General features: G+C 51.1%; 9 protein-coding genes across 9 annotated transcripts; 6 read left to right on the top strand and 3 right to left on the bottom strand.

Moving 5' to 3' along the window:
• Positions 1 to 797: 797 nt before the first annotated feature.
• Positions 798 to 2,404, top strand: N7468_004054 (putative C2H2 finger domain protein; the record flags this gene model as incomplete). The annotated part of the gene is made up of 3 exons (XM_058473351.1): positions 798 to 812; positions 901 to 1,352; positions 1,582 to 2,404. The coding sequence occupies 3 exons, from the start codon at positions 798 to 800 to the stop codon at positions 2,402 to 2,404; spliced, it is 1,290 nt and encodes a 429-aa protein (XP_058332354.1).
• Positions 2,405 to 3,876: 1,472 nt separating this feature from the next.
• On the bottom strand, positions 3,877 to 4,517 carry N7468_004053 (Ribosome biogenesis protein RLP24; the record flags this gene model as incomplete). The annotated part of the gene is made up of 2 exons (XM_058473350.1): positions 3,877 to 4,450; positions 4,513 to 4,517. The coding sequence occupies 2 exons, from the start codon at positions 4,515 to 4,517 to the stop codon at positions 3,877 to 3,879; spliced, it is 579 nt and encodes a 192-aa protein (XP_058332353.1).
• Positions 4,518 to 4,718: 201 nt separating this feature from the next.
• pam18 (putative mitochondrial DnaJ chaperone (Tim14)) lies at positions 4,719 to 5,244 on the top strand (the record flags this gene model as incomplete). Its single annotated transcript, XM_058473349.1, has 4 exons — positions 4,719 to 4,769; positions 4,823 to 4,896; positions 4,977 to 5,030; positions 5,106 to 5,244. The coding sequence occupies 4 exons, from the start codon at positions 4,719 to 4,721 to the stop codon at positions 5,242 to 5,244; spliced, it is 318 nt and encodes a 105-aa protein (XP_058332352.1).
• Positions 5,245 to 6,330: 1,086 nt separating this feature from the next.
• atrR (transcription factor atrR) lies at positions 6,331 to 9,308 on the top strand (the record flags this gene model as incomplete). Its single annotated transcript, XM_058473348.1, has 6 exons — positions 6,331 to 6,537; positions 6,609 to 6,736; positions 6,820 to 7,184; positions 7,321 to 7,912; positions 7,977 to 8,540; positions 8,603 to 9,308. The coding sequence occupies 6 exons, from the start codon at positions 6,331 to 6,333 to the stop codon at positions 9,306 to 9,308; spliced, it is 2,562 nt and encodes an 853-aa protein (XP_058332351.1).
• A 751-nt stretch (positions 9,309 to 10,059) lies between these two features.
• On the top strand, positions 10,060 to 12,797 carry N7468_004050 (ATP-dependent metallopeptidase FtsH/Yme1/Tma family protein; the record flags this gene model as incomplete). Its single annotated transcript, XM_058473347.1, has 2 exons — positions 10,060 to 11,962; positions 12,016 to 12,797. 2 exons carry the CDS (start codon positions 10,060 to 10,062, stop codon positions 12,795 to 12,797), a joined length of 2,685 nt encoding a protein of 894 aa, XP_058332350.1.
• A 1,559-nt stretch (positions 12,798 to 14,356) lies between these two features.
• On the bottom strand, positions 14,357 to 15,513 carry N7468_004049 (DUF1295 domain protein; the record flags this gene model as incomplete). The annotated part of the gene is made up of 2 exons (XM_058473346.1): positions 14,357 to 15,073; positions 15,145 to 15,513. The coding sequence occupies 2 exons, from the start codon at positions 15,511 to 15,513 to the stop codon at positions 14,357 to 14,359; spliced, it is 1,086 nt and encodes a 361-aa protein (XP_058332349.1).
• A 259-nt stretch (positions 15,514 to 15,772) lies between these two features.
• On the top strand, positions 15,773 to 17,927 carry N7468_004048 (DNA topoisomerase 3; the record flags this gene model as incomplete). The annotated part of the gene is made up of 6 exons (XM_058473345.1): positions 15,773 to 15,859; positions 15,910 to 16,110; positions 16,163 to 16,341; positions 16,393 to 16,562; positions 16,616 to 17,075; positions 17,138 to 17,927. The coding sequence occupies 6 exons, from the start codon at positions 15,773 to 15,775 to the stop codon at positions 17,925 to 17,927; spliced, it is 1,887 nt and encodes a 628-aa protein (XP_058332348.1).
• A 148-nt stretch (positions 17,928 to 18,075) lies between these two features.
• On the bottom strand, positions 18,076 to 19,884 carry N7468_004047 (uncharacterized protein; the record flags this gene model as incomplete). The annotated part of the gene is made up of 1 exon (XM_058473344.1): positions 18,076 to 19,884. The coding sequence occupies one exon, from the start codon at positions 19,882 to 19,884 to the stop codon at positions 18,076 to 18,078; it is 1,809 nt and encodes a 602-aa protein (XP_058332347.1).
• A 1,861-nt stretch (positions 19,885 to 21,745) lies between these two features.
• N7468_004046 (sugar porter family MFS transporter) lies at positions 21,746 to 23,837 on the top strand (the record flags this gene model as incomplete). The annotated part of the gene is made up of 5 exons (XM_058473343.1): positions 21,746 to 22,127; positions 22,211 to 22,287; positions 22,369 to 22,763; positions 22,814 to 23,598; positions 23,653 to 23,837. The coding sequence occupies 5 exons, from the start codon at positions 21,746 to 21,748 to the stop codon at positions 23,835 to 23,837; spliced, it is 1,824 nt and encodes a 607-aa protein (XP_058332346.1).
• Positions 23,838 to 24,214: the final 377 nt, after the last annotated feature.

Raw genomic sequence — 24,214 nt, 5'->3', positions numbered from 1 at the left:
CATGATATCATTCGCTTGTCGCGAGCCATGGGTTCCTGGCTCCCGCAGGCTGGCAGGCGACCCTGAACTTTGCCCTGCACGGAACGCCAACCGAAGCGTGGGCGTAGAATCCCAGTTAACCCTAGTAACCTTCTCTGGCGCTTCCTGGTCATGCTGGTCCTATCGGGGCTTTCTTATGACCTTCACGGAATGACGAATCCACGAAGGGCCCAAGTGGACCCGTTATCACAACATCCACGGAGGGCTGAAAGGGCTGAAAGGGTCGCGCACAACCAATCTGACACCAAAGCAAGGCCCCATACCCTATAGTATAATTCAAGCCTTTGTACAGAGTAAAGCGTTCCACGAAATGGAAGAGAAAGCAAAGTACGTGTAAAGTAAATCCCGAGCTCTAGACCTAAAATACCACCGTGTTACAAGCGAAGATCGCCCCCCGCATGCTCAAAGGGAAAAAGCCCCCGCAAAGTAATGAGCGATTTTGGTGGGCCGCACCATACCGGATGCCTTGAGTACCAAGTTCTCCTTCCTTTCTCCTCTTTTTCCCTTACTTTTTTTTTTTGGAAAACCGTCACACTCCTCCCATTCTTCTCTTTCTCTTCCAACTTTGATTCTCGCTTTCATTCGAATTCTCAATTCTCTTCTCCGACTATTCATCTCAACGCTCTCCGACGTCTTGACTCACCATACCGGATACCCGTCTCTCCGCGTTATTCCACCAGCTTCTACACCGAATTGATCCCGATACACCAATCGAAAGGCTTTCAAAAAATCTATAGATTGCCAGAAAGTCCTTTATCATGGCCTCATTCAAGGTACCGTGCAGGACCTGGTCGCCTCGGCCCTCCCTTTCAATCTAGTGACCCAATGTACTGATGATGTGGCCTCCCTTGGTCCCCGTAGGAATTGTCACTCTCGCGCCCACTCCCCAACCCCAGTCAGCGACAACATTCCCACTCAATTTCGCTGGGTGCGGTCAATGCCAACCACCGCGTGACGCGCCGGAAGAGCGTCACCACTTCCGTCGCCAATGCCGCCGCCGCGATCGCCGCAACTATGAAGGACGGAGATTCCGCCTCGCTCCCGGCCTCGCACCGCCGCAGCCTTGGGGGTCGCAAGGGACTGGAATCCAGCTCACTCGGCGCCACAGCTGGATTCAGTTCATATCTTTCAAGGAGCGTGAACAGTCCGAGCCAGGAACCTCCGATTCCCCGCAAAGCTTCTCCTAGCAATTCCGACTCTGCGGACGGCAAAGCCTCCAACGGTCGCAACCGCCGAGCCAGTGAAGGTGCTCAGTCCAAGACCGATGGGAAGCGTATTCCAGCGGATCTTCGTTGTGACCGCTGCGGGAAAGGGTATAAGCATGGCAGCTGCTTGTCCAAGCATATGTGTGTATCCCCCATCCCATTCGGCCGTCTTCTCTCTGGTCCGGGAGCATGCGCCATGTCGGCTCTGTGCAGGTCGCCCTCGTGGTCATGGAATTCCCCCCATCTTCATCTCCTCTCCCCATATTCATTCATTTTCGGTGGCAGTCGGTTGACATTGTTTCTTCTTCGCGGTAACTTAGGTGGGAACATGACCCAGCATGGGCTATTACCTCGAAACTCCTTATCTCCAAGCACCAGCAGGTTCAGCTCCTCGAGGCTGCTACAGTGCTGGTCACGATGAACCAGGACGACCCGGAACACTCGCCGGAAGCCGATTCCGAAGTTTCCTCCCCTCCCCCGATGCCTCGTCAGAGGTCCACGATGGCCTCAGCTCGGCTGAGACAACGCCCCCGCCGATGGACGAACAAGACGAAGACGATGACTTTGAAATGTCTGGAGTGCCGACCAACTGGACCAAGCGACCAAGCATTAGCAACGCCTCCGCTTTCTCTCGGTCCTATCAATCGATCCCGTCCAGCTCGTACAACGACAGTGCTCCTCTGCACTCCCCTACCTTCTCTCATTTCCGCCAGTCCAGTGTTGACACCCGTCCATCGACTGCTGACACAAAACTACACGAAGATGATGAGGCCGATTTGGCTGCGGCCATTGGATTGTGCAACTTCGGTACTCCACGGACTGTGCCTGTTTCTGTGACTCCGGATGTCCCGCCCGTGCCTCCCTTGCCTGCGCGGTACTTGGACGCGGGCAGCCACCCCGGCAACCGAAGCGCGTCTTTCGCCCACTCTGGTCCCCAGAGCGAGGCTTTCCGCCGAGGTTCCAACGCGGATATGTTCCTTTCGCCCTCTTCGCTCAACCCGTCACTCTCCTACAAGGTGTCCGACATGCGCGGTGCGCCAACAGGAGAGGCGGAGGCTCGCAATGGCCGCCAGCGTCGCAACGCGGATGTAGACTTTGGTAGCCGTACGGGTCCAGTGGATGACGATGACGATGGTGTCTTCGGCCGCATGGAAGAATGAGTTCACTCGATGTTCCTTTTCCAGGCTTGCTCACAGCTACACATCGGGTTTTCTCTGCAGCACCTGAGCGCAGAGAAAATGCCCTCTTCACGATAACCCACGAGCCTGAGCGTTCTTTCTTTTCTTCTTTCGGATTGTGATCCTTCTTGTCTACACGTTGTTACATGCACGCTGCATAATGAAGGAATGTACTCTTGGCCGAGTTTGTGACTTGGACGATAGAGTCTACTCCTCGCACGATGTGTCTTAAGAATTCGGGACCCTACTGCACTTTGAGAGATCCCATGTATCATGTCTCCTTGGCCCTATTGTTGTCCTGAAGGTTTTGGTTCTTTTTTTTTCTCTTTTCTTGTCTTTTTTCCTGCCGCTCCTGTTTTTGCCTTTTCCTTTGTCTCGGAAACATCATAAATGGCCCTACTATTCGGCCGCGCATATTCACCATTCATATCCCAATCTCATACCGTGCCCTAACCTTTGTCCTCGCTTACTACCTTCTTCTTGCCTCCGCCCGAACATACCTCATCTCGAGTCCTCATCTCCTGAGTACCCCTTTCCATTCTCTCTCAACCTCGTCTCCTTGCCACACTCTCCACACCTTCTCTGTGTACTCAATGACCGTTGGACGGGGCTCACAATGAATATAAATCATGACAGAATCCTGGTCATTCATCGTAGTCCAATGTAGTACCACTTCCGAGGATAAACTCGAATTCACCAGCCTCAAACATCAGCCCTGGAAGTTTCATATGTAACATCAAGGCTGCTAGTATTCTTGCACAATCATAGAGGTAACATTGAACGTGGTGAAGCACACCTCCCACTGGCCAAAGCTTGTAATGTAGTTTCAGTCATAATGTGTCAATGTTCGATCCACATTTGTCCACGGATAGGCCATATTATGAACCGTCAAACCCAATACTGATTAGCCAACTGACGTCGAAAGTGGAGGGTGAATTCTGCGGAGGTGGAGTTGTGAAGAACTATTTACGACTAGTAGGACGCGTGTCGTGGAAGCGTGGTGCTCTCGGACTGCGAGCGGGTAGTAGGTCGAATACTCCTCTCTCCAAAGGAGGACATGTAGATGCTCCAGTCGATCGCCCTGGATTAGAAGACTGCTATTACAATTCATTCTACGGCACAGAAGTCCTACTATTAGATTAGTGCGCCTTGAGATGCTATACGGGAGGTCGGCCTAGCCCATTCCCTTATCCGTAGCACTCGAAATGGGCCTGAAAGATGAAAATATTTTTGAACCGTATGGAAGTTTTCCAGTCGTCTGTTGGATGTATGTAAAGCAGGTGATATCGATTGCTTTTGAAGGAACACCGGGATAATAACAATGAAAATGCAAGCCCAACTCCGGAAGGTCGTATCGTAGCGGTCGAGACATGAAAACAGCAAGCCATGGCAGAGCGAAGAAAACGAAGAAAATACCGACATCAAAGACCCGATAGAGGGAAACAGAAGCCTCTTCAGTCGATATCCATCTCCTCCTGCACACCGCCATCCACCAAAAGCCTCGACTTCTTCTTCTGCTGCTTCTCCAACCTGTCCTCTCCGTGAACCCGGTTGGCAGCCTTGCTTTGCTCGGCCACCATAGGCCTGCCCTCCTCGCGCTCCCGCAGCTCCTTGCGAATAAGATGCTCGCCCTCCGCAACAACCTTGCGGTCCGCCTCGCGCTGGCGGTCCCGGGCCAGCTTGCCGGCCAGGCGGCGCTTGGTGAAAACTCTCTCTCGCTTCTGTCGGATCTCCTCCACACGCTGCATGGCCTGGATGGTGGCGGCCACCACGTTGCGATCGTACTTGACGGGGACGTTGCGCTTCTTGGCGAACTGGGACAGCACAAGCGATGAATCGACGATCATCTCCTTGCCCTTGGCGGCGCGGTGGCTCTTGGTCCACTTCAGCTTGCGCGGCTGGCGCTTCATCTTGAAGTTCTTGTGGCACTTCGACCGGCAGAATCGAAATTGGCGGGCGTCATTGCGAACGAATGTGATGCCCTTGCCCGGGAAGGCCGGACGTGAGCAGAAGTGACAGGTTTCCACACTATAGAGCAGCTTGTTAGGAGACTGTACATGAAAATTGGGGGCATGGGAGCCATGGCATACCGCATGATGTTGGATGGGTGGGGATGTGATGGTTCGAGTTTGTATCGGAGAACTTTTTTTTTTGAGCTTTGCGGGAGGGATATTGCGCTAATCCTGATTGGGCGGAGCGTCGCTGACTTTTCCATCCCGCCTTTTTCCAAACCGCTTTCTCCGTCTTTCCGGTTGTTCGACTTGCGACCCTGTCCTCTGCTCACTACATCCTCAATATGGCTTCAACTCTTATGGTTGGTCTTGGTGTGGCCGGCGCTGCCTTTTTGGTAAGTTTTGCATGCCGGGTTTCTGCCCCGCCGCCTAACTAACATGCTTCCAGGGTCGCGCTGGTCTGGTCGCCTACCGTCGCTCTCAGGGCGGCGTGAACGCTGCTGGTAAGGCCTTTTTCAAGGGGTGAGTCAAGAATCTCGATTCCAGAATTGATACTTTAGATACTCTCGCGAAGGAACTGTTGCTGACGAATGTTTCTGTAGAGGATTTGAGCCGCGCATGAACCGTCGCGAGGCTGCGTTGATTCTCGAACTTCCGTACGTTGACCCATCCACGGATACCCAGCTTCGATGCGCCCTGGCAGGAAACAAAACCTAACCGGTTGTGAACAGTGAACGAACCCTGACCAAGGATAAGGTGCGTAAGAAGCACCGTCAACTCATGCTGCTCAACCACCCCGACCGTGGTGGCAGTCCCTACTTGGCTACCAAAATCAACGAAGCCAAAGAGTTCCTCGACAAACACACCTGAGATTCGAACCGTCTCCCAATTCGAGATTGGTCATCGTTTGCTTTACTCCCAAGGACCCTCGGAACGATCGGCATCCTCCCGGTGGCAGCTTGCATTGCGGCGAGGTCAAGGGACTACCATATTTTAGGCATAGCGTGGCGTTATTTGGTTGGTCATTTATCAGATCGAGATGTGCCAGTCTCGTTTCTGATTGTACTATAAACACTACTGATATATCATGAGATCGCCACTCCTCAAATGTACTATTTTACTATTCTCATAAACTCGCAATCCGCGGCGTTCGCAGCATGTGAAGGACAGGCTACAAGCGCCAAGACTACAGACAGTGTATCCGAGTATTCGCATCAGTAACCCAAACCAGTTAACGCAGGGTTTTGCAAGCCCACTCCTGCGCAATTTCTCACCAGGCGCCGATCCTGTCCGGTTCGAGCCAAGCCCGCGTGCCACACTGAAGTGCTGGACCGAAGTCTAAAGCCAGTATCACGCCAGCGTTCGGGCCTCTCTAGATGGTTCGACTTAAGGTAGATCTCTAATTTTCAGGCCAGGGATTGATTCGTTTTATTCCTCGGGCATATTTCCATGACATCCGAGAAGGTTCCAGACACCAGAAAAGTAATTAGCCGCTCCTTTGAAGAAAATTGGATGGACGGTCGGGGCGAACTTCAGATCGCGCGGCCATCGGGATCGGACTGCCTTCCTTCCGCTTAGTAGATTTTTGAAACTCCAAGGCAGCACTGGTGTACCCCGTCGATCAATCTTATGCTCCATGCTTCAAGAATCTTCCGACATAGTTTAGCTCAATACCATAAATACGCGACTGCTGGCAGCACAAATCCAATGGTTGACTCAGCGGATGACCTAAAAAAGTCTTGCAGCCTCCCCTCCGTATGCGTCATCCGCTTTTCACCTGAGGCCTCTCCCCTGATCTTCAACTTCAGGGCAAGCTGCGGCTAAAAGTTCACCTCCGCGACCTCGAGCCCCGCAGCTTTATCTGCCTTACTTCCGCCTCTTCCTGCTCCACCCCGCGGAATCTCCGATCACCGACTGTGCCCACAAAAAAAAAGTGAGCGGGACGCAAATGCAACAATGAACGGCCTGGGGAATAACGGTGGCGACGGGATGGGCTTCGATATGCACGGCCAGCCCTCCATGATGAATCAGCAGCAGCTCTTCGGTGGTTATTCACACGATGGCTCTGTATCTGGACTTTCTGGAGGCGCCATGTATGCGGACGACTCTGTATTAGGCATGGGGGATGATGCCAACGATGCGAAGAGGCGCCGAATCGCGAGGGTACGTCAACGATCCCCCGGACCGTTTTGGAATCCCCCCCCTACTTACTTTGGTTTTGTTGGTCTATATAGGCATGCGATATGTGCCGGAAGAAGAAGATCAAATGCGACGGCAAGATGCCCAAGTGCTCACATTGTATCAACTACAAGACCGACTGTGTTTTTACGCAGGTTGAAAAGAAGCGGAATCCACCAAAAGGGTAGGTTTGGTCAAAATGTCTACCCACAACGGGCTCATGAGGTCTTGCCTCTGGTTGAGCTGAGGCTGACGAAGGATATTCAGAGCCAAGTACATCGAAGGCCTTGAGAACCGCCTCGGGCGCATGGAGTCCCTCCTCAGACTGTCCGGACTGTTATCCGAGGAAGACGATGGAAAGACAGATCTGGGCACGCTGGAAAAACGACTGGCCGACCGAACAAATGCCCTCAACGCGGCGAGAAATACACCTAAGCCTCCTGCCCAGAGTGCAACCCAGCAAACTACCACCACCTCTCACAATACCACTCCTCGCATGGATTCGCACTCTAGCCCGCATACCGCTGCTACGTCCCCCGAATCACAACGAGAGTCTGAAGGCGAAGTGGAAGGGTTATCTGATATGATGTGTTCCTTGGTCACAAACAACTGCGGAGAGACTCGATATATCGGTAGGAGGATTCTTATCTATATTTATAGATCTGACTTGCATTGACCGTTTCTAGGCTCTTCATCTGGCTTCTCTATATTTTCGCCAAAGGGTGTTCAGTGGGTTAATGAGAAAAACGGGTGACACCTCGTTTGAAGACATGATCTCTTCGGCTTACGTTGACGACAACAAGTGGATGTATTGGAAACCAGAGATTTTCAGTGACATCTTCGCTCGTCGTGTCTTCAAACCACTGCCTCCCAAGGAGGAGGCTTTATCTCTTTTCAAGGATTTCTTCGAGAATTTCAATTGCATCTTCCCATTGTTCCATGAGGCAACGTTCATGCACTTGGTGGACAAACAATACTCCCGGGATCCTTACGAAGGCTCTGGATGGTGGGCCAGTATCAATGTGGTGCTAGCCATCTCTCATCGACTGCGTGTTATGAGCAACTTGGTACCACAAGAGGAGGACAAGAAAGCCTGGCTCTATTTGAAGAATGCCATGGGGGTTTTGACCGAATTGACCATGCGGAACACAGATCTTATGAGTGTCCAGGCACTTCTGGGCATGTCGCTCTTCTTGCAAGGGACGCCTAACCCCCAGCCCGCTTTCTTCCTGGTTGCTGCAGCTATTCGCCTCTCGCATAGCATCGGATTGCACAAGAAAGGATCCGCTTTTGGATTGAACCCCGTTGAGGTGGAGCAAAGGAAACGTGTTTTCTGGATCGCATACTGCCTCGATAAAGAGTGTGTACTCTGTTTCAATTCGTTCTTTTTCTTTTACCCAAATGTCAAGGCTAATCATGTACAGTATCTGCCTCCGATCCGGCCGACCGCCAGTACAAGATGATGATGACATGAACGTTGACCTTCCCAGCGGGAATCCGCCAGATAACGTGGGCAATGTGCCACTCGGAGACGGGAAGAACAAATTCAATCTTTTCAGAACTTTTTGCGAATTTGCTACGATTGAAAGCAGGATTTACAAGAGACTTTATTCGGCTACGGCATCCCGGCAATCTGACGGTGAACTTCTCAACACCATTGGTGAGCTTGATAAGGAGTTAGAAGATTGGAAAGAGAATATTCCCATCGACTTTCGACCCGAGCACGAAATCCAAGCCACCCATGGCCCACTCATTCTTCAGATTGTCGTACTTCATTTTTCATACTACAATTGCTTGACTACCATTCACCGCATGTCCGTTCATCATGGTTATTGGACTAGTCGACTATCCAATTACGCAATTCAGGGACTGAATGCTCGGCCTTTAAATCCAAGGGTCTTCTTATCTGCTTCACTTTGCGTGTCTGCAGCCAGAACAACGATCCACTTGATCAAGTACATCCCTCAGGGCGATTTTGCCTGCGTGTGGTGGGTGCCGGACTCAATCGCTTCAACGGGATGCTTGAATATGCGCTGATATCTGAAAATAGGTTGATTGTCTACTACCCCGTCTCTGCTTTAGTGACTCTTTTTGCCAACATCCTCCAAAATCCAAATGACGCCCGCGCTCGTTCCGACGTCAAACTAATGAATGTTGTGGTTAACTTCCTGTCAACATTGGTATCCGATGAATCAAATGGCAGTATCAAGCGAATGCTTTCACTTTGTGGGGAATTTGAACGAATCGCTAAGGTTGTTCTTGATAAGAATGAGAGGGAATCTCAGACACGCAAGAAGCGTAAGAACGCTCCGGAAGACCCAGTGTCAGCACAGCCGAAAAAGGAACAACCTGCTTCATTTCCACCTACTACCGCACCTCAGGGGCCTTCCACAACCTTGCCCTTCTCTCCTAGATTCCCTGGTGACACTGCTGCACCATCCACGCCGCAAGGGCTCGGCACCGACTCTACTATGCTCAATAGTGTTTCTCAGGATTTTCCGAGCAATGTTCAAGGGATACATGGTATAGGACAAGAATTCTCAGAGATGCTGAGTCCTACTCAACTGGGCAATGTCGGGTTTGGAGAACAGCCTTTTGGTACCGCCAGCCCGAACGTTGCGCCTTTCCAGCAGCCGTTTGTCCCACAAGACTTATGGCAGATGCCAATGACCATTGAATGGGACTGGGCAGAAATGTCGTCCAATTTTTCTCCTTTCGAGGGTGGAGGTCCAAACGGTCAACCCCCTCCACAATAATCATGGCCAGCCTTGGAGCTCAAGTCCGGAACCAAAAAAAAAAATCATTTGAGAATTCTATGCATTCTGCCTAGATATTTTCTGAACCCAAGGCGTTTAATGAGGCGGAAGCTAATGGAGTTTGGGTTTCACAACTGATCAAAGCGTCCAACTGTCCCCCCCTCTCTATTTTCCTCTCATCACTCCATGTAATACATATCTCCTCTTACCTGTACATTGAACGTCTCATTCTATGGTGGCAGTTGCTGCAGCAATGAGACGGGGAGGCGTGAGCATTCAGGAACCTCAGTCCCACCTAGTGCTAATAAAATTCTCATGTTGTAACGAAAGATACTCTAGGATTCTGGAGTTCGAGACCGGGCGGATATACTAATACAGGGGCCCAGACAACACACGTGATGCGATTACAGTGCATGGTGATATATGGATGCTCCACCAATTTAACGTGATGCAAGATTTCCACGCTTGGATCTTAGAAGAATCGGAAGAGAAATGACATTAGTAATATTGTATCATGAAGAAAAATATGTAACAAAGAATCTCAGGTTAAGCCGTCTACACGATCCCTTTCGACGGCGTTCGGATGACTCATCAACGGAGGTGCAAATTTCCCGTGCCGAAACTGGCCGGAGCTCTGCAGCTTCTCACGCAACCGCTTGATGGATTACATCCAGGTGTCTATTCACCCACACCCCGATTGATCACCCTTTCTCCCACGTTACCAGCCCGTAGGGCTCCCTCTTCCTCGACCATGGCCACCCTCCTTCGAAGGCCAGGCAACCTTGCTCGAATCTCGAGGAGAGCCACACTATCCATCACTCGCTCAGCCTTCGGACCTGCGCGGACCGCTCCTTCGAGTCTGGCTTCTATCATTGCATCCCAACGCCTACGAACGTATGCTACAAGTGGGTCTGGGCCTCCGAAGCCCCCGAACGACAACTCTGGGGCCTCCCAGGATCAAGAGCGCTCGGTCTTGAGCCCGCAGGAACAAAAGGATCTGGACGCATTCGTGAAGCGTCTCGAGCAAATCGCCCCGGAGTCCCAACATGAAATGATCCAGGAAGCGCGGAAGCAAATGATGCGGCAAGGAATCGCCGACGAAATCAAGCCTTACCTCAGCAGAGACCAGCCCGCGTCATTGATGGATCACATGCGGATGGTGCGATTTGTCTTGAAGTTCGCGAGCGAGCAAATTGATAAAGAACTAGAGCGAGACGGACATATCACACGCGCTCAAAAGGATGTTGATTCGACAAAAAAGACGGGTGACGATGCCGAGGCCCTGAACAACAAGAATAAAGGGGAGGAGCAGTCTCAGAAGAAGCAAAATGGGGAAGAAGAGCCTCCTCGCAAGGACGAAGAGGAGGAGCGAATTCGTGAAGAATTGCGCAAGAAGAAAGAACAGGAGCAAAAGAGAAAGCAGCAAGGCCTACCCCCGAATGCCCGCGTCTTCAAACTCAAGCTTGACCCTACCTCCTTTTTTATTACAGCACTCGTTGCCTATTACATCTACCGGAGTTTCTTCCCTAGTGAGAGTGCCAGCAGCCGAGAAATTACCTGGGAGGAATTCCGAGCAAACTATCTCAACAAGGGCCTGGTGGAGAGATTGACAGTCTTGAATCAGAGCAGAGTTCGGGTTGATCTCAGGCGAGAAGTTACTGACCAGACGTCGGACTCTAGCGGCCAGCCTGTTTCCCACGTGTACTTCACCATTGGCTCCGTTGATGGCTTCGAGAGAAAGCTTGAAGATGCTCAAGAGGCACTGGGCATCCCACTCAATGAGAGAATTCCCGTTGCTTTCGTCGAGGAAGTCCCTTGGGGTAGTGCTTTGTTGTCATTCGCCCCTACTTTGCTTATTTTCGCTAGTATCTTCTGGCTCTCTCGTCGTGCTGGCGGCGGAGCCGGTGGCCAGGGCGGAATTTTTGGCATTGGCAAGAGCCGTGCTAAGAGGTTCAATCATGAAACTGACATCAAAGTCAAGTTCTCTGATGTCGCCGGTATGGATGAGGCTAAGGTTGAGATCATGGAGTTCGTCAGCTTCCTTCAGCAACCCGAGCGATTCCAGAAGCTCGGTGCTAAGCTTCCCCGTGGTGCCATTCTCTCGGGCCCTCCAGGTACTGGTAAGACACTTCTTGCCAAGGCCACTGCTGGTGAGTCCGGCGTGCCTTTCTTCAGCGTCAGTGGTTCCGAATTCGTTGAGATGTTCGTTGGTGTTGGTCCGTCCCGTGTCCGTGATTTGTTCGCCAACGCTCGGAAGAATACACCTTGCATCATCTTCATCGACGAAATCGATGCTATTGGCAAATCCCGTGCGAAGTCGAACTACGGCGGTGGAAACGATGAACGTGAGAGCACGCTCAACCAGATTCTCACTGAGATGGACGGTTTCAACACTTCTGAACAAGTTGTGGTCCTGGCTGGTACCAACCGCGCTGATGTCCTTGACAAGGCTCTCATGCGCCCGGGCCGTTTCGATCGTCACATTACTATTGATGCGCCTACTATCGACGGCCGAAAGCAGATTTTCCGGGTGCACTTGAAGAAGATCGTCACCGATGAGGACCTGGACTACTTAGAGGGCAGACTTTCTGCTCTGACCCCTGGATTTGCTGGAGCTGATATTGCTAACTGTGTCAACGAAGCAGCTCTTGTTGGTAAGTCTGATCAATCCCACAGCTCAAGAATATCTGTTCTAAACTTCTTATAGCCGCGCGTGAAAACGCTGATAAGGTCGTCATGAGACACTTCGAACAAGCTATCGAGCGAGTCATTGCTGGCTTAGAGAAGAAGTCACTGGTCCTGTCCCCCGAAGAAAAGCGCGTTGTTGCCTATCACGAGGCTGGTCACGCTATCTGTGGCTGGTACTTCAAGTGGGCCGATCCTTTACTCAAGGTGTCGATTATTCCGCGTGGCTCGGGAGCACTGGGATACGCTCAATATCTTCCCGCCAACGGCGACACATACTTGCTGAACACCCGCCAGATCATGGATCGTATGGCCATGACTCTCGGTGGCCGTGTTAGCGAAGAGATTCATTTCGACACTGTGAGCAGCGGTGCCAGTGATGATTTCAACAAGGTTACCCAATTAGCGACTGCCATGGTCACGAAGTACGGTATGTCGAAGTTGGGCTTCATTTACTACGATGAGTCCACCACGCAGCAATATACCAAGCCCTTCTCTGAGGAAACCGGACGCAACATCGATATTGAAGTCCGCCGGATCATCAACGATGCGTACAAACAGTGCAGTGATCTTCTGAAGGAGAAGAAGAAGGAGGTCGGTCTCGTCGCTGAAGAGCTCCTTTCTAAGGAGGTTCTCAGCCGTGATGACATGGTTCGTCTGCTGGGCCCCCGACCCTTCACTGAGTCCAATGAGTTCAGCAAATACTTCAACAACCGCGATGGCACAGTCATCGCGCCACCAGCTTCTGAAGACCCCGAAGCAACATCTGGCAAGGATGGCCGAGACCAGACGCCCATTCCTTGATCAATGGCTGAAGCTCCGCTTTCATCGTGTACTTGATCGGACTGCATTATGGGAAGGCTTTATGTCAAATCTCAGTCGGAGTATGATATCATCGTGTCTTCTTTCATTTTCTCTGTGTACTTATGGACTTGCATCTCAAGATGTCTTTGTTCTTCTATCTTTTTGCTCACCTCATTACTCTCCCCCCTCAGGACTTTCCGTCTCACATTCCTCCGCCTTATAAATCTCCCCTTTTGTTTCTTGTGGTACTCAGAGATGGAGAAACTTCCAAAGACGAAGGAACTTCCGAACGTTTCCCATTCATCAAGCCTCGTTTCAGAGGCCCGTGTACTATCTCGTGTGATAATGTATACTATGAGCTAGAATTTCTCCGCCAAACGTGATGTAGCAATCCTTTGTAGGCTTAGGTTTCACGAGGTCTCCCAATCACCTACCCAGTCAACCCCCTTTTCTTCATTATAGTGCGAGATTGAAAATACATTCGGGCCTGATGAAGTGGCCAAGTTGATAACGAAGGATCATCATTAGACTGCGGTAGTTGCTGGAGGTAAATGCTCCTCATAGGAGGACGATAGATTATTATCACTGGTGGCACCCCCTCCAGCTGCGACCTTGACCTTGACACTGACCTTGTTGATCTCGATTTCAAGTTCGTTCCTGGGAATATTTCATATACCCTCGTCTACCTTCTCAATCAAGCACGCTGTCCCATAGGGCACATATTTGTGAGAAGGCCTCAAAGCTCGCAACATCAAATGGCAGTGCAACGACTGCGTTGCCTCCTCTGCTCATACACCCCCCACAAGTCTCTCCAACGCTTCTTCGCACGATGTTCACATCAGGTTGGTGGAGAAGCGGATTTCACCTCCAACAGCTGATCGCATAACAGCGCCCAGGTCTGCATCCTAATTACGTGTCCGCACGGTGATCCCGGAGACGGTGCTCAGGGCGCTTTTTGGTTTTATAGCCCGGCAGATCGTTCATACTCGACGTCATCGCGCTGTGGGTATCTGTGAAGCAGGAGGGAATGTCTTCGCCAGGCTTTGACTTTGATTGACCTGTCATCTTGCAGAAAGGTAGAAAGCTTGGTGTGATGGACCAACGATGTAGATGTTTGCAAGAGTGAAGATAGCTCTGAATTTAGGCCCAATGGTTAGTACCTTGGGACGGCGCCTCATACGAAATACACTTGAAATGAAACCAAGGAAGATGACACAGGGGGCTCAAATGGGGTTCAAAAATACACCAGGGCGCAGAGGAAGCTCGACCTCGTATCGAGGTTAAATGACGTATCCACTCTACTAGTATGGGTTCAAGTGCCACTTTGAACCACTAAGCCAGGGGATTTATAGTGCTTAACTGGCTAAAAATCCAAAAATTCTAGAGTTGTGCGCCCAGCGAAGACGTGTTAATATGACTTTAAATTAGTAGTATGAGAAATTTTGACATCCCAGCAAACATAACAACCAAAACAGTAAATCCAAAAACATCCAAAGGGTATGCCCATTACAAGATAGCTTAGCTGAAAAATGATAGAATCAAGTACTCAAATCCGAAACTTAGTTGCTCTTCTTAGATTCTGCGCCAGTGATGGCCGCAGGCTTCTTTCCGCTGGGTTCGGTCTTGGCCTCAACCGACCAGCTGGGGAGGAATCGTCCAACCCGTGCCTGGTATTCGCGGTACTCGGGATACTTGCTGGCACTGATGGCTTCAGTCAGAGGAGTGCTGGCCTGGAAAATCAGCACATAGCCCAAAGCACCAAGGCCGGCCCACTGGAAATACGTCTTCGTGCGGAAGGCTGCCCAGAGATACAGTCCCACCCAGATGGCTTGCTCGCAAAGGAAGTTGGGATGGCGCGACCAGGACCAGAGTCCGCTGACCACAAAGCCACGCTCCAGGTCCTCCGGGCTGTATTGGTCCTTGTAGATATCCGCGACACGCGCATTTTTCTGGTAATCGCGCTTTGCGGTCTGGAACTCCCATTGCTGCTGGTCGGCGAAGTACTCGACAATGATCAAGAAGAAGAGGGCCCGGGAGATAGCCAGGTCAGGAAGACCAAATACTTCGGGGTCTTGGCTTTGCGCGAGAAGCACGAAAACGTAGGTGGGAGCAGTGATGGCCACGAGGAGCAGGTTCTGGAGGAAAGAAATGAAACCGAGGTTGAAGATGGTGAAGACAAAGATGTTGTTGACCTTCGCTTTCACGATCTGCCAACGATAATCTTCAGAACCGATCGAATAACCGCCTTTGCGCCAGTAGTTATATGTCAAGCGCACCTAGTGAGGAAAAGAATCCCATGTCAGTACATTAGAGCTGCGGCGCATCGGGCTCGGTGGGGTCACTGTACACTCCAAATAATGCTGATCACAGCGATAGTATCCAGCGTCTGAGTGCGAATGCCGGCCAAGCGCGCCCAAACAGCGAAGTGAACGTTGTAAATAGTCGGTAGGATGCTCCAGAAGCGATCCACTTGGGAATAGTTGCGATTAATCTCAGAAACCAAGAAGAACAAAACCGCCAAAACTCCGCTGAGTCCAACAGCAGAAACCATGGGGTTGGTGGCGAGATAGACAGCTTTTAGACTCTCGACGTCACGACCCGCCTCGTGCAGGCTGGCGGGGAGCCACTGCAGCTGGGCAAGATAGGGAAGCACAGTGTGTTGAAAGGAGGTGGCATCCGCAAGGGACCCGATAGGTGGGAGTGGAAGATCGGACATTTTCCCGATACAATCTATACCAACAATACGATCAGGAGAGTGTGAAGGGGAACTTCGTCGAGTCGATCCGGGGGGGGTTTGCGATTTGGGTTTATGTTTGGATTTCCAGTTTTGGATTAGCGTATTAATTATGTACGCCTCAGGCACAACAGGCGCGTCGTCCTGAGGCATCCAGATCCGCTCGCGTCTCCAGTATTTCTCGATCAATCAAATGCTTCCATCTCATGGATGATCGCTGTTTGATCGTGCTGGGCTTATCATGGCTCGCAAGGTCCTGTGTGTAGCAGAAAAACCTGCGATTGCGCGTGCTGTGGCCACGCATCTGTCCGGTGGCTCTTTTCAAACAGTAAGGCTGCTGTGGATTTCAAGGGACCCCCTTTGCTGATCGTGACATAGCATGCAATTCGAGGAAATAAATATGTCAAAAATTATGAGTTTGACTTCAACTTTGGCGGTCCCTGGGGCAACTGTTCCGTCACCGTGACAAGCGTGCTAGGCCACCTTACTGGATTAGATTTCGAACGTCAGTACAAAGGATGGCTTTCTTGTCCACCGGGTGCCTTGTTCGAAGCTCCTGTCAAGGAGGAGGTTGATAAGGTTTGAACCTCAAGTGTCCCATCTGAACACGGTGACTAAAACGTGTACGTAGGACAAACTGCCAATTGCAGAAAATATCCGAAACCAAGCCAAGTACAGCAAGGCTCTGTTCATCTGGACTGATTGTGACCGAGAAGGAGAGCACATTGGTACAGAAGTCCTCAACCAGGCCAAAAGTGGAAACAACCGGATTGAGGTCAAAAGAGCCAAGTTCAGCAACACGGAAAGAGCGTAAGTTGCTCTCTCATCACAGAGTCAGCATACTGAAAAAGCCTACAACAGTCACGTTCTTCGTGCCGCTCGGGAACCCATTGACCTTGATGAACATCAAGCCAATGCCGTCGCAGCGAGAATCGAGCTGGACCTGCGCATCGGTGCTGCCTTCACTCGACTACAAACTCTACAACTACAAGCAGTAGTAGCGGTTCTGAAAGAGAAGGTCATTAGCTATGGTATGGCCTCCTATAGTGCTTTGCATCTTGTTCCTGCGGCTCACATTACTCAGGGTCTTGTCAGTTCCCAACCTTGGGATTCGTGGTGGATCGATACCTCCGGGTCAAGAACTTCAAGCCGGAAACATTCTGGAGTATTAAAGTGATGCTGCAACGAGAGGGCAAGAAAGTCAATTTCTTGTGGAAGCGCGTTCATCTCTTCGATCGTGCAGCAGTCACGATGATGCTCGAGCGGTGCCTGGTTGCAAAAGAAGCAAAAGTTACCAAAGTGAACCAGAAACCCAAGAGTAAATGGCGACCCTTGCCTTTGACAACGGTCGATCTTCAAATGATGGGCAGTCGGTATCTCCGGATGGACAGTCAAACTGTCATGAAGGTGGCCGAGGCCCTTTACACGAAGGGTTTCATTAGCTACCCGAGAACAGAGACGGATCAATTTGACAAGGCAATAGACTTGCAAAAGTTAGTTGAGAAGCAATACCCGGATAGCGCATGGGGCCAATATGCCCGAGAGTAAGTAATCCTGTGCAATGGGGGTCGCTCTGCTCGCGCAATCGTTAATCGTGTTGAAATAGTCTCATCGAGGGAAAGTTCAGAACCCCTCGATCTGGTCGCCATAATGACCAGGCGCATCCGCCCATCCATCCTGTGAGCTGGGTCTCGCCTTCGTCACTGAACGCCAATGAAAAGAAGGTGTATGAATTCGTTGTGAGACGCTTTCTTGCCTGTTGCTCCGAAGACGCAAAAGGCCAAGGTACCGAGATTGAAATCCAATATGGGGACGAAACTTTCCATGCCAACGGCCTGATTGTTCTGGAACGAAATTACTTGGATGTCTACGTTTACGACAAATGGGAAAGCAGCCAGCAGCTTCCCACCTTCGAAAAGGGTGAGCTCTTTGAGCCCACGGAAGCCAACATCGCGGAGGGCAAGACCACTGCTCCAAGCTTCCTGACAGAACCTGAACTCATCGGTCTTATGGATGCCAATGGCATTGGCACCGATGCGACCATGGCAGAGCATATTGCCAAGATCAAGGAGCGGGAATACGTTGTCGTCCACAAAAGAGGAAGTGGGCGAAACGCGGTCGAAGAACTTATACCGACCCGCCTGGGCATTGCCCTGGTAGAGGGATATGACAATGTTGTGGCGGGTCTTCCGAACAGTATCTCTCTTAGCAAGCCCTTTTTACGAAAGGAGATGGAATCGCGGATGCTCGAGATTTGTTCAGGCACTAAGACCCGCCAGGAGGTCGTGCAGCAGAGTTTGGACATGTATCGCGAAGTTTTCATCCATACTCAGCGGCGCATTGAGATGCTGAAGACAGCCTGCCGAAAGTATCTAGTGGACGAAGCGACAGGATGAGGACACGACTGCATTATAATCTTTCATATACCCCCGAGGAGCCCTCAAATACATGGACAAGCTTATACATACCTCCTGCCTTTGTAGTGCATGTGGTAGCCGGACCTTCTTCCGAGTCCCTTTCAGTTTGTTGCGGCCTTGACGCATTCTACAGGTCTCTGTTGCAAATATACGCACCTGTTTCATGGTAAAACAAGACTGGGCCTACGTATCGTGGTCTGCGCTTCCTCCCCACTGCCTCTGGGAGGGTGGGAACTGCTGGAAACCACGTTGAACTTCCCCAGCCTTTGGCTGAGCCGCCTTCTGGGGCTGTTATCGGAGGTTCCATGCTGTGACCTCTTGCGGCCCCCGAGAAGCCTGGACGGATCGCTAGGTCCCTTCTAGCTTCCCCAACCCCATAAGGCGTGGTATTTGCGGAATCTTCCTTGTCATCTTTTGAACCAACTGGACTTGTCCCTATAAGGCCCCTGCCTTCTACATCCCCGGAGTCGAAAGAGAAAGAGTCAGCAAATGGACGCCTCCCACTCTGGTCGGCACCATATTTGATCCCGAGAAGGACATTGGCAGGTTTCATGTACGGATTCTGTTCATCCGTGTCTTCTTCGGTAAATCCTGCATTCATTTCTTCGTCGAGCTCGAAAGAATTCGTGTGCCCCTCTCTCTTAGATTCGGCACCTACAAACTCTGTGTCCATTAACTTAGTTTGAACATCAGAGTACCAGAAATCTTCATAATTGTCATCACTTTCGTTTTCTTCGCCATATCCGTATTGAATTGTGCTGTCAGGAGGATACCCAACATCCCTTTCTTCGACATTATTCATGTCAAAGGAAAGGGACGTTTCTTCTATGAATCCTTCTTCCCGAGTTTCTAGAAAAGGAGCAGTACCCTCTCTGTGCTTTTGTCCCTGATTGTCATTTTCAACCTTGCGTTGAGGTCTCAATCTAGATAAATCTCCCTGTATGATCTGGGGAACGTTGTAGCGGCGTCTCAAATGGTGATTGCATTTGCTTCGGAGTTTGCGCATAGCCACAGCTCCGTCTCTAAATACACGGATGAGAACTGGCCTAATAGTACCGCGGCACACTGGCAGAAAGCTCACGATGAGCATGAAAAGATTCACGCTATAACTTTGCAGTAACATCGAGGATAGATCTCGACCCCATCGATATCCTTCACCGAAGGCTTGACCCAAGGCGTGCCCTATGGCAGACCCAATAACTCCGCTCATGTCCTTGAGAACCTCCCAGTTTGATTTCTCAGACAGGTCATAGTCGTCGCGTGAGAGAAATTCCCATATCTCGCTTTCAACACGGCATACGTCGGGCTCGGAGATGACGCGACAGGCAAACGCAAAGGGCGTTACAACGACGCCCACCAGAGTATTCTGCGGGAAGCTGCCAGTATACTCCTCCGCAAAGTTCGCTAAAGGCTGTGCGGCGGTCAATTTGGAGACGTCAAAGGCGGCGGCAATTTCAGGGAATGTCCGTTCAATAAAATCGCGCGGTAGTTCACCAGTGATGCGATTCCTCATCGCGCCTTCCTTGGCGACCGACAGGATGGATCGGCCATAGAACTTGAGAAACGAATAAGCTTCAGAAGAGTACGGGAGACACCTTGCGACAAAATTCTTTGTCCTTGCATTAAACCCGATCTTCTGGACGCTTGAGAGCGTTAAGTCTGTCATCCTTTGCGGTAGACCCGTTGCGTACATCGTGTTCGCCAAGGCAACATAAATAGCCACTGGTGCGGACCGAATGAGGAACCCTTGTCCTCGAGGGCTGATGATGAAATGCCCGGCATCGTAAGTCGAACCCTTGGAGTCGGTACTAGTATCAATGCTTCGTACCTGAGAGCCACTGTGAGATTGAGAAATAACATCTAAGTAAGCAGAGCCTGAATAGACCCCAAATAGGCCCGCGCTAATGAAACCCATGACAGGTATGAGGAAATGCATATCGTCGACTTGGGTACTTGTAAGAAATCGAGAGTAGACTATGTGGATATATTGTAGGAAAAAGGTAGAAATAACCTAGGGTTTGTCATGAAAAAAGATGGAGAATCAGCTGGAATCACGGTGAACTTCAATGGGGAATAGTAGGAGGGGATGCTCGCCAGGCTGTTTCGATTATACTAAGCCTCACAATTCTGGTGGTGACTGAGAGGTAATATATCTGTCGACAAAAAAAATTATGAGGTCTCTGAAGAAAGAAATTGAAAAAGACATTCAATGTATGAGATACTCTTTCGAGCTGTAAACACAAAGCGGCTTCGAATTACATTTGCTTTGTGGTAGGTGGAAGCACCGTTTCATTCTCATTTACTAGCACGGGGAGCATCGCTTTCATGTCTCATTGCACTTTAGGCCGTTCAGCTCCAGACAGCCCTACCTACTCGTAGACATGCCGGACGGGTGGTATCCCCCAACGTTGAGGCCTTGTCCAGTACTAATACTCGGGTATATATTCACGCATCCTAGATATTAGAGCCTTGATATAGGATTTGGCATTCCCTCTGGGGCCGTAATTGCTGGCGAGTGGTCTGAAGAATGATGTTTTTAAAACTGCCCCTGCATGGTTAGGCCCCGGCATGGCTAGGGGCCCCTCCGTGGTTAATCTCATGGGGCGGATGCACTTTTGCTGCCATGCCATGCGTAGGGGTTCGATAAAAGTGACTAGTAAATTGAGACCGATGCCAAGGCTCTTGGCTAGCCTGGCAGGGCTCAAGCGAAGTCATCACAATATCCAACGCCCACTTAGATCAAGTCTAGGTTGTATACTTTTCATAGGTTTGGGGTGCCCCTTGGCCTTGCCTCCACCTGCCTCCACCAACACAGGGCAGACTCTCTGGTAGACCCTCTTGACAGTCAAAGGCAGACGAGCTGAGGCCGTACATTGCTAGATACAGAAAGGCCTGGGAGTCCAGGGATGACAAAGTGGGGGTCGCGGATGTAACGCAGTTTGTACGGGATCACGGTAGAGCCCATGCCGACGCCTCTGAACGGCCTACCCGGTTTCCGTTAGCCTTGGTTGGCTTGGGAGGACGCCTAATCGTCAGCGGCTTTTGATTCCCAAAGTATTGGATAGCATTGCACAACATGATGCCTTGACATCGGATGAGGTTCTGAATGACTCTCGAGCCAATGGCACTGCACCCTCTGGATATGCAACAATATCTTCCACGGTCAAGCCTCGTATTTGACTCATCGGACGGCCCCGTTCCAAGCAGGACAGAGGACGCCACGCTGCTGCTCTGTACGATTGGTGCCAAAGCCATGGCGACCCACTGGATCATCTCCACGGCCCACAATGGTCCACCCCCGGACTCCCGGATTTCATCGCTTTCTGCCCCTCCACAAAAGAGCATCTTCTGGCCCGTTCTCTCTGCCCCGGTTCTGCGGGGTCACCTTGACTGGCTGTGGGGGCAGTGGCTCGAGCAAGGAAATCCTCTCTGTCTTGGGAAAAGAACGCGGATGACCGCGCTGGCCCCCACAAGGAGCAGGGATCTGAGGCTTCTGCGATTCGTCGAGACTTACTCCGTATACCGCAAAAGAGTCGAGTAAGCCCGAAACCGTGAATCAGAAGCAGAGTCCCGGCCCTTTTTTAGTTTAGCCTGTATGTAAGATGTCAGGCCTCTACGAGTAGTGTGCTGAAAGACGAAGACCCCGGAGTCGGAGAAATAAAGGGAAGCTCGCCCCCCCCCCCTGAAGTCCACTTTTCCTGTGTAGTATAGAGTTTCCCCCCGAAAGGAAACGTACTGTGGATTGCCTGGCCTAGTGGGCACGATTTCCGGATATCCAGAGCCTGACAATTGGCGCCATGAAGGAAGGCGACATTGGGGACCCGGTCGAGACCGCCCACAAGGACGACAGTCCCCCTCCTACGCCTACATATATCCACAGCGAGAAGAAAGGGATCGCCCATGATGAATTGGAAGGCCGCGGACGAGACAATCTGAATGCCGTCTTCGAGAATCCCCTGGCGGGCATTCCTCGGGATGAGCTATTCAGAAACGTCGAGGAGTTCTGCACCAAGTTCGGCCTGCTGGATGATCTGGAAGTCTTTAAAAAAGGCGCACTCATCTCACAGAGTCCGGCCACGGCAGCCAGTCTGCCAGAGCTCAACGAAGCCGAGCGAGAGGCGCTGGTGCGTGAGCATACTCATAAATGGCACCAGCCATGGCAGCTGTATTTCCTGACAGGTAAGCTTTCCAGTTCCTGAGACCGTGTCAACACGGTGGTCGTATACCGGTAGCTCATACTTAGCCGCTCTCTGTTCTTTTAGTTATGTGCTCGCTCTCCGCTGCTGTCCAAGGAATGGATGAAACCGTCAACAACGGTGCCCAAGCTTACTATTTGAAGGTAAACAAGACCGAGGCTTCGAGAATGGTTCACTAGGGAAAAAAAAACAAAAGGCTCAGGGGGTTAACTCATCTGCCACAGAAATTCGGAATTGAGAATAGCAACAACCTGACCGGCCTTGTCGTTGGCGCGCCTTATTTGGCTTGCGCGATTCTTGGCTGCTGGTTGACCGAGCCCTTGAACCGATACTTCGCTCGTCGTGGAACAATTTTCATCTCTTGCTTCATCGCCGCTGTTGCCTCTGTTTGGGAAGGCGTGTGCAATTCATGGGTCAACCTGTTCATTGCCCGATTTGTCCTTGGCCTGGGCATTGGCTCCAAGTCGTCCACGGTGCCCGTCTACGCCGCGGAGTGCTCTCCTGCACCAATTCGCGGTGCGCTGGTGATGATGTGGCAGGTATGGACTGCATTTGGTATCATGCTGGGTAATATCATGGGAGTGGCCTTTGCGAACGTGGGACATGACCTGAACTGGCGGTTGATGCTGGGGTCGACGGTTGTCCTTCCCTTGATTGTCTGCGCTCAAGTCTACTTCTGCCCGAGTCCCCACGATGGCTCATCCAGCACAACAAGATCCAAAAGGCCTACACAAACTTCAAGATCCTGCGCCCAACCGAGCTGCAAGCCGCTCGAGACCTGTATTATGCTTATATCGGGGTCGAGCTAGAGCGGGAGATCAACAAAGGAAAGAATTTCTTCAGTATGGCGCTGGAGCTGTTTACGATTCCGCGCAACCGCCGTGCTACGTGGGCTTCGTGGATCGTGATGTTCATGCAGCAGTTCTGTGGAGTCAACGTGATTGCCTACTACTCAACCACCATCTTCCAGGATTCGGGATACGGCCTCTCCAATGCGCTGCTTGCTTCCATGGGCACCGGCATTCTCAACTGGGTCTTTGCCTTGCCTGCGGTCTTCACGATCGATACCTGGGGGCGCCGCAATCTCCTCCTGTTCACGTTCCCCTTCCTGGCGATCTTCCTCCTCTGGTCCGGCTTCTCTTTCTGGATTGACGAGAACGACGGCCACAAGCGTATTGCTATGGTCACAACGGGAATGTATCTCTTCGAAGTGTTCTACTCCCCCGGCGAAGGGCCGGTCCCATTCACCTACTCTGCAGAAGCATTCCCTTTGCAAGTTCGAGAAGTCGGTATGGCCTGGGCTACCGCTACGACCTGGTGCTTCAACTTCATCCTGTCTTTCACGTGGCCCCATTTGCTGAGCACTTTCAAGCCGCAAGGCGCGTTCGGTTGGTATGCGGCTTGGTGTGTCATCGGCTGGTTCTTGGTCTTGCTATTTGTTCCGGAGACCAAAGGTTCGTAATATCCAGTCTTTTCCACCATCCTATGGTTACTAATGTCTCTTATAGCGCTCACCCTGGAAGAGCTGGACCAGGTCTTCTCTATTTCCACCAGAAAGCATGCTAGGTATCAAATCAAGAATGCGATCTGGCACTTCCGTGTCTGGATCCTGCGACAGAAGCTGGAGCCCCTCCCCAAATTTTACCAAGGCGCTGAGCGTCTTGCTGAAATTGGCGATGCGGCCTCGCAGTAAGCCATGGATCAAATGATGCGCGGAAGGCATATGGCCAAAGATCTGGGTTAATTTAGTTTGCGTCGATGATATAGTGAGAGTTGTTGAGTTGACTTTGTGTTAGGTGCCACTTTAATGGTTTAATGAGGAAGTTCCAAGCTACAACCCCTTTCATCTCTTTCTCACTGCCTAATATAGCTGCGCTATATTTACGTACCAGCAAAGATCGCAAATAGATCAAGATGAACCCCGCTTGTCAGCATTTGATTATGAAGGTGATGCTAGTAGCTGCCCCTCTTGAAGGGAGTACAGTACATCATCAGCGCGAAAGAAGAGTACCTGGATAGGAAAGCGGATGCTATGTACAAACATCGGAAGCAGTCATGTGTCACATCAGC

Source organism: Penicillium chermesinum (genome assembly GCF_028974085.1).
Source record: "Penicillium chermesinum strain IBT 19713 chromosome Unknown utg000003l:1.0-5111272.0:1.0-5115320.0, whole genome shotgun sequence".
NCBI lineage: Eukaryota > Fungi > Ascomycota > Eurotiomycetes > Eurotiales > Aspergillaceae > Penicillium > Penicillium chermesinum.
Note: the sequence above shows the minus strand (reverse complement) of the source record. Positions and strands in the feature narration are given on the sequence as shown.